Consider the following 16,324-nt stretch of genomic DNA (forward strand, 5'->3'; position numbering starts at 1 on the left):
TCACTACCAGACCGCTGTCGAACTGTATTCCCTGAAGACGAACAAACTTGTTGATGTGCTACTTCTTGCGCCCAAGATTCCTCTTCCCACAGCCATCACCAGCCCTGTCTTCCAGGCGCCTGCGCCAACCGGATCGCTTGTGATCAAGGCAGACGCCGGCAACATCGTTGTGGCTTCCGGCCTGACCGGCGAGATGTGGCTATACCGCACCATTGAGGGATCGTACGGTGACGGCAAACTTCACTTTGGCTGCACGGGAAAGCTTTGGACCAGCCTCCAGCAACCTACAAGAGGCGAGGTTGCTGAAGAGTCTGAGAGGCGGTCATCCCCCGCACCGGCTTCCACTCGTCCCAAGCCAAACCCGCACACCCCGATCTTCGCCGTCAATGGTAGATGGATCGCCTACTGCCCTCCCCCACCTTCCACGCAGATCACTCTTCGAGCTCATGTCCCGGTTCCGGTGCTCGGTAAAGGCCCGACCCTGTCTTCGGTAACGCCTCCAGGACTTCCGGCTGTGACCGCCGCGATCGACACGGCCATGTCAGAGGGTGTGATGAACAAGATCATGCGCGAGACCACCCAGGAGCTCATCTCGGGTGCCAAGTGGGTAGGTCAGCAGGGCATGCAGGCTTGGAACTCCTACTGGAACAAGAACACGGTACCGCAGCGGCAGCCTCGGTCACCAACGCTGGCTGCCCAGCAGTGGCCTGGTTCATACCCTCCACGACCGGATGCAGTCCAGTTTCCTCCGACCCATGCGACGCCGGGCCAGACGCCAGCCAGCAAGGACCCTGCTCTTGTTTCCATCGTCGACATGGGAACCATGGGGCTCTCTGCGTCCCTGCACCCCGTCACTGCGTTCCCGACGCCGCTCGGCTGCAGCTTCCTGTCCTTCTCGCCTTCCGGGTTGTCCTTGTTCACGGCCAGTAGCAAGGGTGACGTGCAGACCGTATGGGATCTCTTTAGCATCCAGTACACCAAGTCGTCTCCGCTCCAAGTTTCGACGACGGCCAGCGTTGTCGGGCCACGGGTTCGCCAGATCGCGCACTTTTCGCGCATGACGGTAGCACGCATCGTCGACGTGACATGGTCGCGACCCAATGGCGAGCGAATCGCCATGGTCACGGAGCGCGGCACGGTGCATCTGCTCGACATGCCCGAAAGTGCCTATACCTGGCCGCCGCCCCGGCGTCGGAAGGAGGCAGAACCGAACGGTGCTCCTGCGTCTGAAACGTCCAGCACTGCCGTCTCGATTGCCTCCAATGCCTTTGGCGCCGCGTTCGTAGCTGCTCGGCCGCTGATCAACCGCCCGCGTAGGAGCAGTGCGGTTGCTGCGGGTCAGAACGGGACCAACGGCTCCAACTTTGTCGATTCTGCCAGTCAAGGCGGCAGAGCAATCGCTGCCACCATCAGCCATTCCTTGGGCAAGACAGGCACGGCAATCAACCAGCTACGGCACACGGGGGAAAACAGGGTTTCCTTGCCCCCCAGCACCCTGTTGCCCTCGGCATCGTGCGTCATGTGGATGACTGGTAGAAAGTATCACTCGCTCTACGTCGTGGGCGACGGACTGGTGAGAACCTTCCCCTCCAAGACCCGGCGAGCATCGAGCGTGGCGGACAAGCAGCGCACCCCCAAGGGCAACCGCTACAAGGATATGAAGTTGCCTTCGCTTCCCGATGGCGACATGGCGCCAAAAGTGAAGCAATTCATCGAAGGCGACGAGGCTCTAGAACTGTCCGATCAGGATATGGACGCATGCAACACCCTGACCCTCGAACCACGTGCGAGAACGGTACAGGTTGACTTCAGCCCCGAGGCATCCATCCCCCAGGCAGAGATAGAGTCGAGTGCGCCGTACCAGCCTTTCCACACCGACAGGCGTGTCGCGCTGTACGAGTATGGTCCCGCTGCGGGCGATGCGGAAGCCTCGGCGTTGACAGCGATGCTCGGCGACATCAACCTTGAGGACAAGGCAACCTCGAAGCAACAGAAGAAGAAGCAGCAGCAGCGGATGCAGGTCCAGGCCGCTGCCTCTGCAGCAGACTTTTCCCAGCCATGGGCGTTTGGTCAGAAGCTTGATCTCATCAGGCTAGACTTGAGCCACGTACAGCTGTCTGACGAGGACTTCAACACCTCAGATGACCCGCGTGCTCTCCCCCTGACTTCGATGGAGCGGGTGATGCATGTGGGGGAGAATCGAGACGAGATTGTGGTGACGACGCGAAGACGCCGCGGCGCACGCCACCCAGAGGACGAGGATGGATTCTTTGAGGACGACTGCGAGGTTCTCGATTTCGCGGACCAGAGAGTCTGAATAAGGTTACGAAGTGGTCAGGGGTCAGTCAGGTTGATTGTGCTGTCGCTAGCTACGCTTTGCTCCAAGGGAAACGGCTGCGTGGAGTATTTGTTTCATCGGCATGGTGAGAGACAACTGCAATATACTAGCGTGGTCTACTCATGGTCACTCGCTCTTCTGGCAACGACTGGTGGGCTGAGGGATGGCTTGATGGCTTTTGCAAAGTACTGCTACTAGTTTTTTGTTTTTCATGGTAACGTGGCATTGCGACAAATTCGGGCGCAAGTGGGCTGGCAAGCAAGCTACCCGCCGAATACAACCGTATAGATACCCATTTTCCGGATGTCCTCCCCGGTGTTCTGGATCCGTGTTGCGTGACCGTGGACAACGCGCGCCTGATTAACGGGGACGGCAACCTCTAGCAGGCGCCTGACCTCCAGCGTGCACTGCGCGACCCTCGGCAGCGCACCCCTTTCTTCGTTCGCCCTGGCAACTTTGTAGCGCTCGACGCTCGACGCTCGACGCTCGACGCTCGACGCTCGACGCTCGACGCTCGACGCTCGACGGCAGCTCCCTTAGGCCTTCTTCTTCGCGGCAGCCTTGGCCTTGGCGGCCTTCTTCTTGTTGCTTCGGATCATGACGGTGCCGAGGAAGGAGCCGACGACGGCGGAGGCGAGGAGGATGAGGATGACGGGGATGCGAATGGCCCAGACGCGGGCGGGGAAGAGGCTCTGGAGCGGGTGGTCGTCGTCGACAAAGGGCTGTGGACACGTCAGTCTTTTTCCGTTTCTTTGCTTCTCGGGCGCATGAGCCATGCCGAGTGTGGCCCGCGGGGACACGTCGTGATCCACGGGCGAGAGATTTGGGTAGGGGAGAGACTTTGCGCCCCGGGGGGAGAGACATGACGTACGATGAGGAGCGTCCAGATGTGTAGTAGTGATATGACGAGGCGGCCACAGCATGGCGAGCCGACGAGTTGTCGAGCTTTGAGGGGGCTTTTGGAGCGACATGTTGTTCTCTTTCTCTCTCTTCTTCTGTCTCTTCTGTCGCTGCTGACGGAACGCTGGCTATCGGGCAAGCTGACGGGAAGAAATGGGCGTGATGGGGGGAGGAAGAAGGTCAGGGGTGAGGGTTGGAGTGTGTGGATGGGGAACGGACCATTGTCGAGGCGACCTTCAGGCAAGTCGTGCGCGTAAGGAGCGTGGGAACGGCCGCTGGGCGAGTTCGATGGGGAATCTCGGTGGAGAGAGGTCCCAGTTTGTTGCGGGTTTGCGGTTGCGGTGCTGGTGGAGGGTTTGTCGCGGGCGGCGGCGCGATGTGTCGTGGAGGTTTGGGCTGGGATTTCCAGGGGTTGGTGAGTTGTGGCGCATGGGGTGGGTAGGCCGCGGCGCATCTGTGGCTTGATTTCGCGGTGACGGACTGGGCGAGTGCCATGTGTCTTTGGGTGGCCATGAGCCATCTATCTTATGCATTATTTACTTTTTTTTTAAACACAATTCTCACAATCATTCCAGGGAGGTGAGCCAACGCGTTCTTGTCAATGGCCTGTTATGTCCTCTTGGGCCATATGGCTGCGTCAAACACGACTCCGCTGACGATATACCCTGGCTCGTGCTGGGACAGAAGCTTGCCTTCTCCATGGAACCGCACTTCATTCTATACCTGATTCCGAGAGAACAAACCCAAAAATTATACGATAGCAGCAGGATTCGAACCTGCGCGGGCAAACCCATAGGATACAGAAGACATATTCAAATCCCACCCATTAACCACTCTGGCATGCTACCGGATATTGATTAGTCAGCCAATCTTGGCACTCTCATCACTCTTGCAGCGTCAACGCCAGGCTGCAGCTGTGGGCTGTGTAGATTTATTCATCATGTATTCTGCTGCCTGGCTTTTCTTGCTTTTCATGAAGTCACTTTTGCTAACTGAGCTCATATGCACACATAACACTGTGAAATCACCCATGTTGACGTTAAATTGAAGCCACCATGTGCTGCAGATCGCAAGACGCTCGGGCCGCCCCAGCCACATCCGCTTAAACGCATTCGGGAAAAAAGTTCCAGCTTCCCAACGCAAGACACAACGCCTTGGACCCCAAGGCTGTCATGACCTAGCGCCTGGCAACCTCGTGAGACTTTCAACAGACTCTGCCTCGACGTCGATCCTTGGGTCAACGCGCGAAACCATGGCCTCGGCAGAGGTTGAATCACCTCGCGATGGAGGCGCCCAAAGCCCGCCTCCTCGAGCACCACGATCCCCTCGGCGCGATCGCGATCGCGACCGCGCCTTCAAACGCGACGAACGCCGTCCCCGTGATGGCGGCGACAAGTACCGACCCGCGCCCCGAGAGCGCACGCCTCCTCCCGTCAAGACGGAGGAGGAGAAGCAGGCGATAGCCAAGGCCGAATACGAAAAACTCCTGACGATGCGATCCGGCGGCACATACATCCCGCCTGCCCGACTCCGCGCTCTGCAGGCCCAGATTACCGACAAGTCGAGCAAGGAATACCAGCGCCTCATGTGGGAGGCCTTGAAGAAGTCCATCAACGGCCTGATCAACAAGGTCAACTACTCGAACATCAAGCACATTGTCCCCGAGCTCTTTGGCGAGAACCTCATCAAGGGCCGCGGCCTGTTCTGCCGCAGCATGATGAAGGCGCAGGCGGCGTCTCTGCCCTTCACGCCCGTGTTCGCCGCCATGGCCGCCATTGTCAACACCAAGCTGCCTGCCGTCGGCGAGCTTCTCGTCAAGCGCCTCATCATGTCCTTCCGCAAGGGCTTCAAGCGTAGCGACAAGGCCGTCTGCGTGTCCAGCACGACCTTCCTCGCGCACCTCATCAACCAGCAAGTCGCCCACGAGATGCTCGCCGGCCAGATGCTCCTGCTGCTGCTGCACAAGCCGACCGACGACAGTGTGGAGATTGCCGTCAACTTCATGCGCGAGGTGGGGCAACATCTCCAAGAAATGCAGCCAGCTATTGCGTTGGCCGTGTGGGACCAGCTGCGGAACGTCTTGCACGAGGCAGACATCGACAAGCGTGTGCAGTACATGGTTGAGGTGCTCTTCCAGGTGCGCAAGGACAGCTTCAAGGACAACCCACCCATCAAGGACGAGCTCGACTTGGTGGAGGAGGAGGATCAGATCACGCACCGCGTCGACCTCGACGGCGAGATTGACGTCCAGGACGGTCTGAACATCTTCAAGTATGACCCGGAGTGGGAAGAGCACGAGCAAGCCTACCAGAAGCTCAAAGCCGAGATCCTTGGCGAGGGCAGTGATTACGAGGACGATGATGACGAAGACGATGAGAGCTCCGAGGAAGAAGACAATGAAGAGCAGAAGGCCATGGAGATCAAGGACCAGTCCAATACCGACCTGGTCAACCTGCGACGAACAATCTACCTCACGGTCATGTCGTCCATCGACCCCGAAGAAGCGGTGCACAAGCTGCTTCGGATCAATTTGCCGGCTGGCCAAGAACCGGAACTGCCATCCATGATTGTCGAAATCTGTTCGCAGGAGAAGAACTTTACCAAGTTCCACGGGCTCATTGGCGAACGTTTTGCAAAGCTCAACCGATTGTGGACGGGTCTTTTCGAAGACTCCTTCATCGACTACTACAACAAGATTCATCGCTATGAGACGAACCGTCTGCGCAACATTGCCATGTTCTTCTCAAGCCTGCTGGCAAGCGATGCGATCGGATGGCACGTACTTTCTGCGATTCATCTGAACGAAGAAGAGACGACAAGTTCTAGCCGTATCTTCATCAAGATCCTGTTCCAACACCTTGCTGAGGAGCTCGGCATGCCGAAGTTGCAGGCGCGCACAAAGGATGAGATGCTGCAGCCCAGTCTGTCAGGCATCTTCCCGCGCGACAATGCCCGCAACATCAGGTTCTCCATCAACTACTTCACCAGTATCGGCATGGGTGCGCTCACGGAAGACATGCGAGAGTATCTCCAAAACATGCCCAAGCCAGCACTCCCAGCCCCGGTGGCCGATGACTCGGACTCGGACTCTGTCTCGAGCTACTCATCCTACACTGGCTCTTCGTACTCTCGGTCGAGGTCACGCACACCTCCTCGCCGCGCCATCGACCGCGGCCGCTCGTACTCGCGATCCCGATCGCCTGAATCTCGAAGCGGCAGGAAGCGATCGCACAGCCGCGGCAACAGCTCTTCCCGTTCGCGCTCTTATACGCGCTCTCCTTCTCCTCCCGGCCGCCGCGCACGTCGCAACGACTCGTACTCCCGCAGTCCTTCGCCCAAGCGCGGACGCCGCCAATCCAGCTACTCCCGCTCCCCATCCCCCGCGCCTCGCGACCGTAGCCTCACGCGGTCCCCGCCACCTGCGCGCCGCAGACGCAACAGCTCCTCTGTCAGCAGATCCCGCTCTCCCGCCCCCAAGCGGGCCGCAGCGCGCGAGCCCGCTCGCTCACTCAGCCCCTATTCGCGCAGGGCAGCTGGTCTCGCCGCTCGCCCCCGCAGCCCCCCGGCTCGCGAACCCGCTCGTCGTGAGCCACCTCGTCGCGAGCCCTCTCGTTCGCTCAGCCCCTATTCCCGCCGGGCAGCCGGTCTAGTCGGTCGGGCCCGCAGTCCCCCGCCCGCCCGCGTCCCACCCCCACCACCAGGCCGCCGAAGGGAAAGCTCCGCGGGCGGCAGCGCACCACGGAAGAAACCCCGCTACGACAGCCGCAGCCGCAGCCGCAGCCGCGGTTCGTCCTATGACTCCCGCTCGCCCAGCAGGAGCCGTTCGCCCTCGCCCCGCCGCCCGCGTCCCGCAGCAGACAGCCGCTCGCCCTCGCCTGGGCCGCCCCGACGCGCGGCGGATAGTCGATCACCCCTCGCCCCCGCCGGCCAAGGGTTCCCGCAGCGGTCGGCAGGGTTCGTACGTCTCGCGGTCCCCGTCGCCTGCGCCCCGTCGAGGCGGCGGCGGCGGAGGCTCCGCTCGCGGCAGGTCGCGATCCCCCGGTGTCTCCGGCGGCGCCGCCCCGAAGCGCAGACTGCACAGCGAGTCCATCTCCCGCTCGAGAAGCCCGCCGCCCCCGAAACGAGGACGCAGGTAAACCAAGGCGACTTCCGCGCCATCTTGGCGCCGCGACAAGGCCCCGTCAAGCGAGGCGGGAATGCGACGGCCACGGGGAAGCAAGCTTATTGCCACCGCTCTGTGACGAGGAGGACGATGACGAGGAAGGGTTGCGGAAAAGGGGGGGCCTAGATTGTATCGACTCGTCGGGATCTTCTTGACGTGTCTTATTTGTGACAGTATCAAACGTCCGGTTTCCTGGTTTCGTATAATTTTGCAGCGGCTACTGGTGAGAGGGCGCGCTGAAGGGTGGAATGGGACATTGTGCGCCGCGTATGGGATTGGAGGCGAGCTTGGCTGGGAGGGAGGTAGTTGATCATCTTTCCTTCGGGCCATACAAGGGTTTCCTCCTCAACATGCTCGTGATGCATGTGAGGTCTGAGTACTAGCCAGAGCAAGGTCTGCTAACTCTGTAGAATGAACCACTAGCGAAACATCCTTGCGTAAAGGCCTAGCAACAGGCCCGGATCTGGGATGTCGCGGAGCACGCGGACAGACTCGAAAGAACGAACAGATCTATTGCTACCTCAAAAGGCAGGTTCCTTATTCCAAAGTGATATCACAAATCAAGTACTGCATTGCTCACCTTGCCGTCCAAACTCGCTCGACCCTCACCGCACAGTGAGCGGCCTGTCCTGCTCTTCGCCCCTGATGAGCCGGGCGGGCCATTCACCCACTTGCTCGACAACTTGGTCCTCCATAGCGCAAGTATACTCCTCCCTACGTCTACACTTGGTCTCTCGGCCTACTCCTGGCTTTGCTGCAGCAAGCCCTGGATGTCCTCAATGTCCTTTATCGTGTCGTTGAACACTCGTGTGACACATCCCAGCACGGTCATGCGGTTCCAGTCGCCTCTCGTCTTCCACACCTCGTCCATGAGTTCGCGGTTGATCTGTTCGAGCTGCTCAATTGTGCAACCGGACGTCCGGCTTGTGAGTTCGTCATGCAGCGCCTCGACGCGGCTTTCGTGAATCACGACCTGCTGCTGCGAGGACGACGAGCCTGAGTTGCGAATATGGTCGTTCGTTGGCGAGTCATTCAGTATGTTGCCCAAGCTGATGGCCTGCGACTTTTGCGCCGCTGAAGGCGTAGAGTTCACCTGCGAGGGCTGCGTCGCCGGCCCGTCGCTGGGACGGTGGAGGGCATCCAGCTGCGAATGCTGCCATTGATCGTCGCCGAGCTGACTGCCGCCACCCCCGGGAGGAATCTGCGTGTCGGGAAGCTGCGAGTCATCCATGCGTGCGTTCTGGTCCGCGTGGTAACCGTTGGTGTGTTGCGTGCTCCACTTGCTGGAAGATCGATCCGAAGGGTCAGACGTCTTTGTGGTAGACGCATCGTTCAGCAAGGCAGAAGGGGAAACGCCAGGCGGCACAGTTGTGACGACAGATCGCTGGGATAGCTGTGTGTTGCCAGCCGTTGCCCTTGCAGACGAGGTTGTGGTGGTATGATCCGTGCGAAGCCACTCCGGAGCAGGCGGCTTCATGACATGGGGCTCATAGACCGGCTGGGTATCGTCATCAACACCGCCCATCTGGACATCGCTAAGGCGAGATGGCTTGGTGTTGCCATTGCTGTGCGAATGCAAGTCAGAGCCTGTCGCGTCCGTGGTCCGGAGCGGACTCATGGGCTGGAAACGTGTCGTCGTGTGTCGAGAGCCGGGAATAGGTTCGCCCAGAACGACCGGACCCTGCGAATCACTGTCATTGCCGGCGGCAGCAGCATCGGACTGCACCCTATCCACGATGGATTGCATTGCTCGTCGCTTTCGCTCCTTGTCGGCGGCAAGTTTGGCGCGTTCAATCTGTCTGTGTTTGAGAGCATCCCAGTCAATGTGAGCCGTTTGTTGGATGACGCCGGCGACATCAACATCAACGTTGGTAACGATTTCGTTCGCCTTGAGCGTTCGCTCCTTGTCGCCGATGGCTCTCGAATCCTTGGCAAGCGTCTTGATGTCCCGGTAAAAGTCTTGCGGCCGGCAGTAGAACCCATTGGAGAGGCGCTCCTCGATGGTGGTCGTCTCCAGGTTATAAAATGTCTTGCCAGTAGCCGTTTCTCTCAGAATGTCGGTGCCGTCCTTGTCCTTGACAATCTCATACGGACGCACCTCGCCCTCGGCGAGATCGGGCCGGATGTAGTCAGGATCAGTCTCGAGGAAGAGGTGTTCAAGGAGGTGTGATGGTATGACTGGTTGTCTGAACTTCTTGTACTTTCGGTTGATCTGGTCCATGATGGGCTGCAGCAAGACCTTGAGAATGTTGAGCATCTGATGGTCTTTCTTTTGCTGGGCCTTGATTTCTTCTCGCGAAAGAACCTTGGGAGGCGGCGGTGGAGCAACGGGGAGTTCCTCGAGCACACGCTTCTTGCGGTTGGTCGGATCAGGGAAATCGGTTGGGCTCTTGCGAATGTGCTCAATAATGGTGCTGAAGTATTCGCGGCGATTTTCCTGTGCAGAGTGAGCGATAGTTACACGGGCGGGTAGATGGAAAGAAACACACCTGCTTTGGCCGAGCAATCTCCAACCTGTTCTTCCTCGAAAAGCCAAAGATGTCCCTCAGGAGCTCGGGTGGAACGGGTTCGCCCTCCTCGTGTTCTGCGGTTGCAAGCACAAGGACCGGGTCTGTCGGAGGTATCGACTTCAACATCGCTTTAAATGTGACAAGGGCGACATCCGAAATGCCCATGAACCAGACATCGATGTTCGGGATATAGATGACACTAGGCTTGTGTCTCTTGACTTCAGTAAACAGTCCGACAATGACTTGCTCCATGGGCTGCTCAAGGTTAGCACGTAGCCGTCGTGGACGAAAAGGTTCCCACTTACACGTCCGTCGGCAAGCAAGTTTGGCAGACCAAAGTTTTGTACATGAACTCCTTCAAAGTAGTGAAGCAAGGCAGAGGATAGGTAGCTCTGTCCCATGCCAGAGACACCGGAAATGAGGAAGCGAGGTCGGAAGATGCGCGAGCGTTCAAACTCCTGGGACAAGGCCTCACGGCCGAAACCATGGTCGTCATCATCGAATTGTTCGTACATGGCCTCGTCCAGCGCCGTTATCTTCTTCTTACGCGGCAGCAACTCATCCAGGGATTTTTTGATGCTGCTGAACTGGTCGCGCAGCAGAGGGTCGATCGACTTTGGAAGCGGGGCCGCTCCACTGCCTGCAGACCTCTCTGACGACGGAATCATGCGTTTGATGGACATCATGAAGTCGGCGGCGTGGCACTGAATCTTCTCGGGATCCACAATGAGCTTTTCCTTGGAGGAGTACACCTGAGGATAGGTTCGCTGGATGGAGTTGAGCGCAGCTTCGGTGCAGAGAGCGCGAAGATCAGCACCTCCATAGCCCTTCGTATTCTCAGCCAGAGATTGCATGAACTCTTCCGAGAGACCCCAATCCTTCGTGTGAATGTTGAGGATGGAGCGCCTGCCTTCGACATCGGGAAGAGGGAAGTAGAATTCGCGGTCGAAGCGACCTGGCCGACGCAGCGCGGGGTCAATATTGTCGGGTCGGTTGGTGGCGCCAATCACAATGACTTGACCTCTGCCGTCCATGCCATCCATGAGCGCGAGCAGCGTCGAGACGATGGACGCGTGGATCTGCTCTTGCTTACTGGACCGAACGGGTGCCAAGCCATCAATCTCGTCAAAGAAGATGATACTCGGCTGCGTTCTTCTCGCCTCCTCGAAGAGCAGACGAAGCTGCTTTTCGGCTTCGCCAACCCACTTGCTGAGGGCATCGGCTCCCTTTCTCATGTAAAAGGTAATCTTCTTGCCGCCGACACTGACTGAATTGGCGAGCGCTCGGGCCAAGAGAGTCTTACCAGTACCAGGAGGGCCGTGGAACAGGACACCTCGTGGTGGTGTGACATGGAATTTCTGGAACAACTCAGGGTACAGTAGGGGAAGCTGCACCATCTCCTTGAGCTGGTCGATGTGGCCTTGCAGACCGCCGACCTGGTTGAAGTCCACAGACAGGTCAACTCCAAGAGGGTCCGCATCTGCAAGTGCCTTGGTGTTCTTGATCTTGCCAACGTTAGGAGCAACTCCCATGCCAGCCGCATCACCAGCAGCGCCGAGCCCGCCGAGCAGGCCGGCGGGAGCTGCCGCCGAAGTCGGTGTCATGCCAGGGTTGCCAGCAGCACCGGAGCGGTGGCCCATCTCGTCGTCGCTGCTGTCCGAGTCAACATTTCCCTGGGCGCCAGTGCCCCATGGGCCGCCAAGTAGCGAACCGCCACCGCCGCCTCCGAAGGGGCCGTAGGTAGCGTTGACAAGACGATCCCAGTTCTGACTGGCACCACCACGACCACCGCGGCGGTTACGGGCAGGCGTGCGCGCCGGCTCGTCGGCCTCGTCTTCTTCGACAGCCAGCGCAGTGACCGGCGGCATGAAATAGTTCATCGGCCTGGCAGCGGCACGACGTCTCTTGGAGGTTTCCTGGTAGATGATCTCAGGCGACCTGCGCCGGCGGCGCGGACGCTTCTCGGGCACAAGATCTACAAGCTCGTCCGCCATCTCATCGCGGTCCAGCTCCACCTCTTCTTCGTCGTCAGAGTCTTGGCCGCGACGGGAGCTGCGAGCGGAGCGGCGCTTACCCCGGCCCCGTGGTGTCGGACTATCGACATCAGTAGCAGCCCGATGAGCCTTTTTGTCAGACGAATCCGACATGCCGGCATCTTCACCCGACTCCTCGCCCGGTTCAAAGTCGCTGCTAGGCTCTTGGGCTGATTTTGATTTGCGCGAAGAGCCACGCGTCAGACGAGGCCGGGCCTTCTTCTCACCTTCGCCCCCCTCGGCTTCGGGCTCCTCGATAGATGCGGCAGCGGATGCACCGCTCCTCGCTGCACGTGTGGCGCGTCTGTTGGTGATGGGAATATCGTCGTCATCGTCGTCGTCGTCGTCTTCATCGGCAGCCACATCGCCCTTGACGGACGCATCTGCCGCAACGTCTTTGTCGGCATCCTGCATCTCAGCATCCCGCTGCGCATCGACAGCAACATCTTCGTGACTGCCCGCAAGCTCGTCTTCGTCTTCGTCGTGGGGGAGGACACTGCTCTCTTGTGTCGCCTCATCAATGGTCTCGGGTGGCTTCTTGATACCCTTGGCCGCGCGAGACGAGCGGATGCGGTTGAATGTGTCTGGACTTTTGCTCTTCGAGGACCGAGACACTGGGCGCTCGTGGTTGCCAGAATTACTGAGCTCGACGAGGTCTTCGGCTTCTTCGGTTTGCGACCGGGTTCTCCTGCGCGGCGCTTCGAAGGCTTTGAGGGCACCAGCCGTCTTGATCTTTAATTTGACGATCTTCTGGGGCGATGTCTGCCTGGGAGGTTCGACGGGAACTTCGAGCTCTTCGCTGACTAGGCGGTTGGGTGCCCCGCGCTGTCGAGATGTGCCCGCTTTACGATTCTTCTTGTTCGTCGGGGCGTCATCCGAGTCGTCATCGTCATCCGAGTCGTCGAAGTTGTCCTCCTCTTCTTCGTCGCTCTCCTCGTACTTGACAGGCTTGGCGGCGGCCTTTCGGGTCCTCCGGCCTGCAGCATTGACGGGCGCATCCTCTTCCTCTTCGTCCTCGTGATCGCCTCCGTCATCGAAGGATACGTCTTCGTTGCTGTCGGAGACGTCTTCATCGTCATCGATATCAGAGCCTCCGTACGTGCCTCGTCGCTTCCTCCCGCTCTTGGCGCTCTTGTTGGAGCGCGATCGCTTCTTGGGTCGCGAGGGTCGGTCGTCGCCGGGCTCAAAGTTTTCATCATCGGGATCCGACTCGTTGGGATCGAAGATCTGCTCCGTGTCACGTCTCCGCTTGCTGGGCATGTTGTGGATGGGGTTGCAGCGAGCAACGACGACTGAGCGAGATCTTGGTGAGAGAGGAGGAACGCGCGATAGTTGTGAGGAGTCGGTGTCTTGATAGGCAACGCAAGAAAGAACAGCAGCACCGCAATGTAGCCTCCCTTTGTTGTATATCGTCAACCTGCAGAGGTACTATTGGTCGACGCAGCACGGTAGCAAGAGTGCGGCGAGTAGGCTTTTTAGTTGTCTCGTTGAATGATTGGAATGTTCTGATGGTCGAACAGGGAGCGTCCGAGCTTGATGCGCACGACGGCGCGCGACAGCTTGACTCGTGTTGCGTGATGGAGGGGGGTTGTGCTGCCAGAGGGAGGGAGGGGAGCTCGGGGAACTGAAAAGGTTTGGGTCAGCACCGTATCGTGTCGCGAGACCCCAACAAACACGATGTCCGGCAGACACGATGCCCAGCAGACACGATGCAGCAGAGGCCGAGAGTCGCGTGGCGGCTACTCTGCGGCGCACTGGCTGCAGCTCCGGGATGGGTAGACACTGAGGGTTGAGCGTACCGAATGTTTCGACAATGGGTATCGACAAGAAAATATTGGGGGGAGGGATGCGTGGGTCAAGGGTGGAGGAGGATGCTGGTCATTGTGGTGTTTGAGGTAGCTCTACAAGCTCGGAGGCGATGGACGAGAAGAGGCGGATGGATGGATGCAGGCGTTCGTCGCGACACGCAATGGTGTCCCCTCAGTCGATGATCGATGATGATGGTGATGAAAAAGATGGATGGAGATGCAAGGGCCCGTTTCGGATCAGGGGAATGAATGCGTTCACTGTCACACTCGTCTCGTCCAGAGAGAGATGCGTAGGTAGAAGCAGACGGAGGGCAGGAGGCAAGGAGAGCCGGGGCGGCAGGACCAGTTCGAGAGTCAGGTCAGGTTCAGCGGGCAGGAGGCAGTAGACAGTAGGCAGGAGACAGTGGCAGACGGCAGTGGGCAGACGTGGGTCTCACGTGCAGGCAGGAGCTCCTGGATACGTGATTTTCGTGTGGTGGTCCGAGCTTGTTGTCCAATTGCAGCAGCCCAAACCCACGCCTTCTCCAATTTTCGAGTGCACCACGCTCAAAACGCCGCGTTTGAGCTCTGAAATCTCGTGCTTGGAACAAGACGACGTGAGAGATGCGACCGGAGCTGGACGAGACGACTTTGAGGCCAAACCACGTCTTTTCGACCCAAAATCGACAGCCAACGCCTTTGCGACGCGTTTTTTGGCATTTCCGCGCCGGATTGACACTCTCGAGGCCCAGCGCATGCGAAACCAAAAAGTTGCCCATGATCACACATGACAACATGTAAACCATGTCCCATCATCTCGGGCCCCCCCAAGGCTTGCGGCTCGTCGACAAGCGTCAACGGCTCCGAGATCCAGCCCTACGGAAATCTGGGGTAACCATCTCTCTCTCGAGGCACCTCCTCCTAAAGGGGCAGAGACCGCTGTGGCTCGAGCCGTTGGTGTGGGGCTGGTGTGGTACAGCAGCATGTGGCTGATGCCTTCTTGTCTCGGTCTCATTTCTCTCACCAGAATTTGAGGCCCAAGAGGCCTTCCAGGCAGCCGGCTTGGCAGTCACGCACAGACGTGGAAGGTTCCAACAGGAGCATCACATGACCTGCCCAAACCACGCTAAACCTTTCGGCGTCGTCCGAGAAGACGCAGGCCAAGCACCTTGGGGCTCCATCTACCAACGCGTACCTTACTATGTACAACAGTCACAAGCTGACGACGACGTCTTGCCGAAATGCCGTTGCGAGAAGGTTTCCGTCAATTTGTTCTCCATGCCACTACCTGTGAGGAAGGCCGACATGGCGCTTCGGGCGTGGAAGCTGCCAATATGACAATGGTTGATCATGGTCCCTCAGAGGCAGAGAGCGCGACGGCAACCGAATGAGCAAAACAACCCGCGAGCGAGCCAACAACTTCACGCACCTGGCATTCAAGCATCAAATCAGATGGCCTTTCACAGCACAGCAAAAAGACGACACGTGAACAGACGGCTAGAATTGCTGCTGCCTTACGAGGCCACCCACCCATCCCACTCCCCGATAACGACCCAATCGCTTGTCACGATGGCGGACCAAGCAATTGATCCTTCGCAGCACCGACAGCAGGACGATTGGCCCTCATTCGCCAATGGCACCATGAATGCACCTCAACAGGCCTCGTGCGCACTCCAATTGCCCGTTTTCGTCACCGTAGGGCCCCCCGCCAACGGCCACATGGACCCATGCAACCATGCTCGCCCTACGACTGGACCCAGTCCGACGTGCCGGCCAAGTGGGGGCCACGGGTCGCGGCGCTGTCTTGTCTCACCAATTCGAGGCCTGCCCAGCACGGAAACGCGGCCACGACGAAGGAGCGTGACGAATGCTCTCCGGCGAGTGTGTGCTAGACAAGATGATTGAAATCGAGGGGGGAAAAACATATAAGGAACCGCGGCCCCCCTCTCTGAGGCTGAGGAGTATCGAGTTTATCATCGGAACAGCCTCACTGACATCGCGAACCAGCTCCCAATCACAGCTACGCCAAGATCCTCAGAGTAAAGGACAACTTGCAATCACAACCGCATACGCACCGCCTTGGCCATACCTTGCGATAGTGATAGACACACAAACAGAAGTCTCAAATAGTACCTGACGACTTCTCTCATCCCAACTTTTCGCCTCGAAAGGTGTCTCAAGTTGCCGTCCTCTGTTCGGTGCATTCGTTGTATCGTCCTCTAACCCAATCAATCAACCCCCACCACCTTCGACGCGAACCAACCTTGATAATGGGTTTCTCGCGCAAGTCCAGCACTGGCCCCCTCGTCGTCGAGAAGGTAAGCTACAACCAAACCTCCGATCGTCCTCAGAAAGCCGTTGCTAACCCGCCCCAAGTTCCGCTCGTCATCGTACTCCAGCCTCGCCTCGGACTCCACAACGGCCTCGGCCCCGACTGCCCCTGCTGCGCCCGGCACCCGCTCGCCCTCCGTCCCCCGGCGCAGCGGCAACGTCAACGTCTACACCCACTGCGGCCGCCACTCCAACGAGTACCTCTTCGGCGGTCACTCCCTGTCCGGCCTCGCACGCTCCATCTTCAAGCGTCCGACTGAGTG

The 16,324-nt window shown here is 58.9% G+C and overlaps 4 protein-coding genes and 1 non-coding gene across 5 annotated transcripts; 2 read left to right on the plus strand and 3 right to left on the minus strand.

Annotated features, from left to right (window-relative positions):
* Positions 1–193: 193 nt before the first annotated feature.
* On the plus strand, positions 194–2,317 carry VDAG_06534 (uncharacterized protein; the record flags this gene model as incomplete). Its single annotated transcript, XM_009658912.1, has 1 exon — positions 194–2,317. One exon carries the CDS (start codon positions 194–196, stop codon positions 2,315–2,317), a length of 2,124 nt encoding a protein of 707 aa, XP_009657207.1.
* A 557-nt stretch (positions 2,318–2,874) lies between these two features.
* VDAG_06535 (dolichyl-phosphate mannosyltransferase polypeptide 2) lies at positions 2,875–3,114 on the minus strand (the record flags this gene model as incomplete). The annotated part of the gene is made up of 1 exon (XM_009658913.1): positions 2,875–3,114. One exon carries the CDS (start codon positions 3,112–3,114, stop codon positions 2,875–2,877), a length of 240 nt encoding a protein of 79 aa, XP_009657208.1.
* Positions 3,115–3,993: 879 nt separating this feature from the next.
* On the minus strand, positions 3,994–4,086 carry VDAG_20178. The gene has a single exon. It is a non-coding gene; the product is annotated as a tRNA-Ser (tRNA).
* Positions 4,087–4,490: 404 nt separating this feature from the next.
* Positions 4,491–7,374, plus strand: VDAG_06536 (pre-mRNA-splicing factor cwc22; the record flags this gene model as incomplete). Its single annotated transcript, XM_009658914.1, has 2 exons — positions 4,491–7,023; positions 7,052–7,374. 2 exons carry the CDS (start codon positions 4,491–4,493, stop codon positions 7,372–7,374), a joined length of 2,856 nt encoding a protein of 951 aa, XP_009657209.1.
* Positions 7,375–8,139: 765 nt separating this feature from the next.
* On the minus strand, positions 8,140–13,203 carry VDAG_06537 (ATPase family AAA domain-containing protein; the record flags this gene model as incomplete). The annotated part of the gene is made up of 3 exons (XM_009658915.1): positions 8,140–9,837; positions 9,890–10,165; positions 10,216–13,203. The coding sequence occupies 3 exons, from the start codon at positions 13,201–13,203 to the stop codon at positions 8,140–8,142; spliced, it is 4,962 nt and encodes a 1,653-aa protein (XP_009657210.1).
* Between the last annotated feature and the right edge of the window lie 3,121 nt (positions 13,204–16,324).

This window comes from Verticillium dahliae, genomic scaffold (genome assembly GCF_000150675.1).
Source record: "Verticillium dahliae VdLs.17 supercont1.12 genomic scaffold, whole genome shotgun sequence".
Classification (NCBI taxonomy): domain Eukaryota; kingdom Fungi; phylum Ascomycota; class Sordariomycetes; order Glomerellales; family Plectosphaerellaceae; genus Verticillium; species Verticillium dahliae.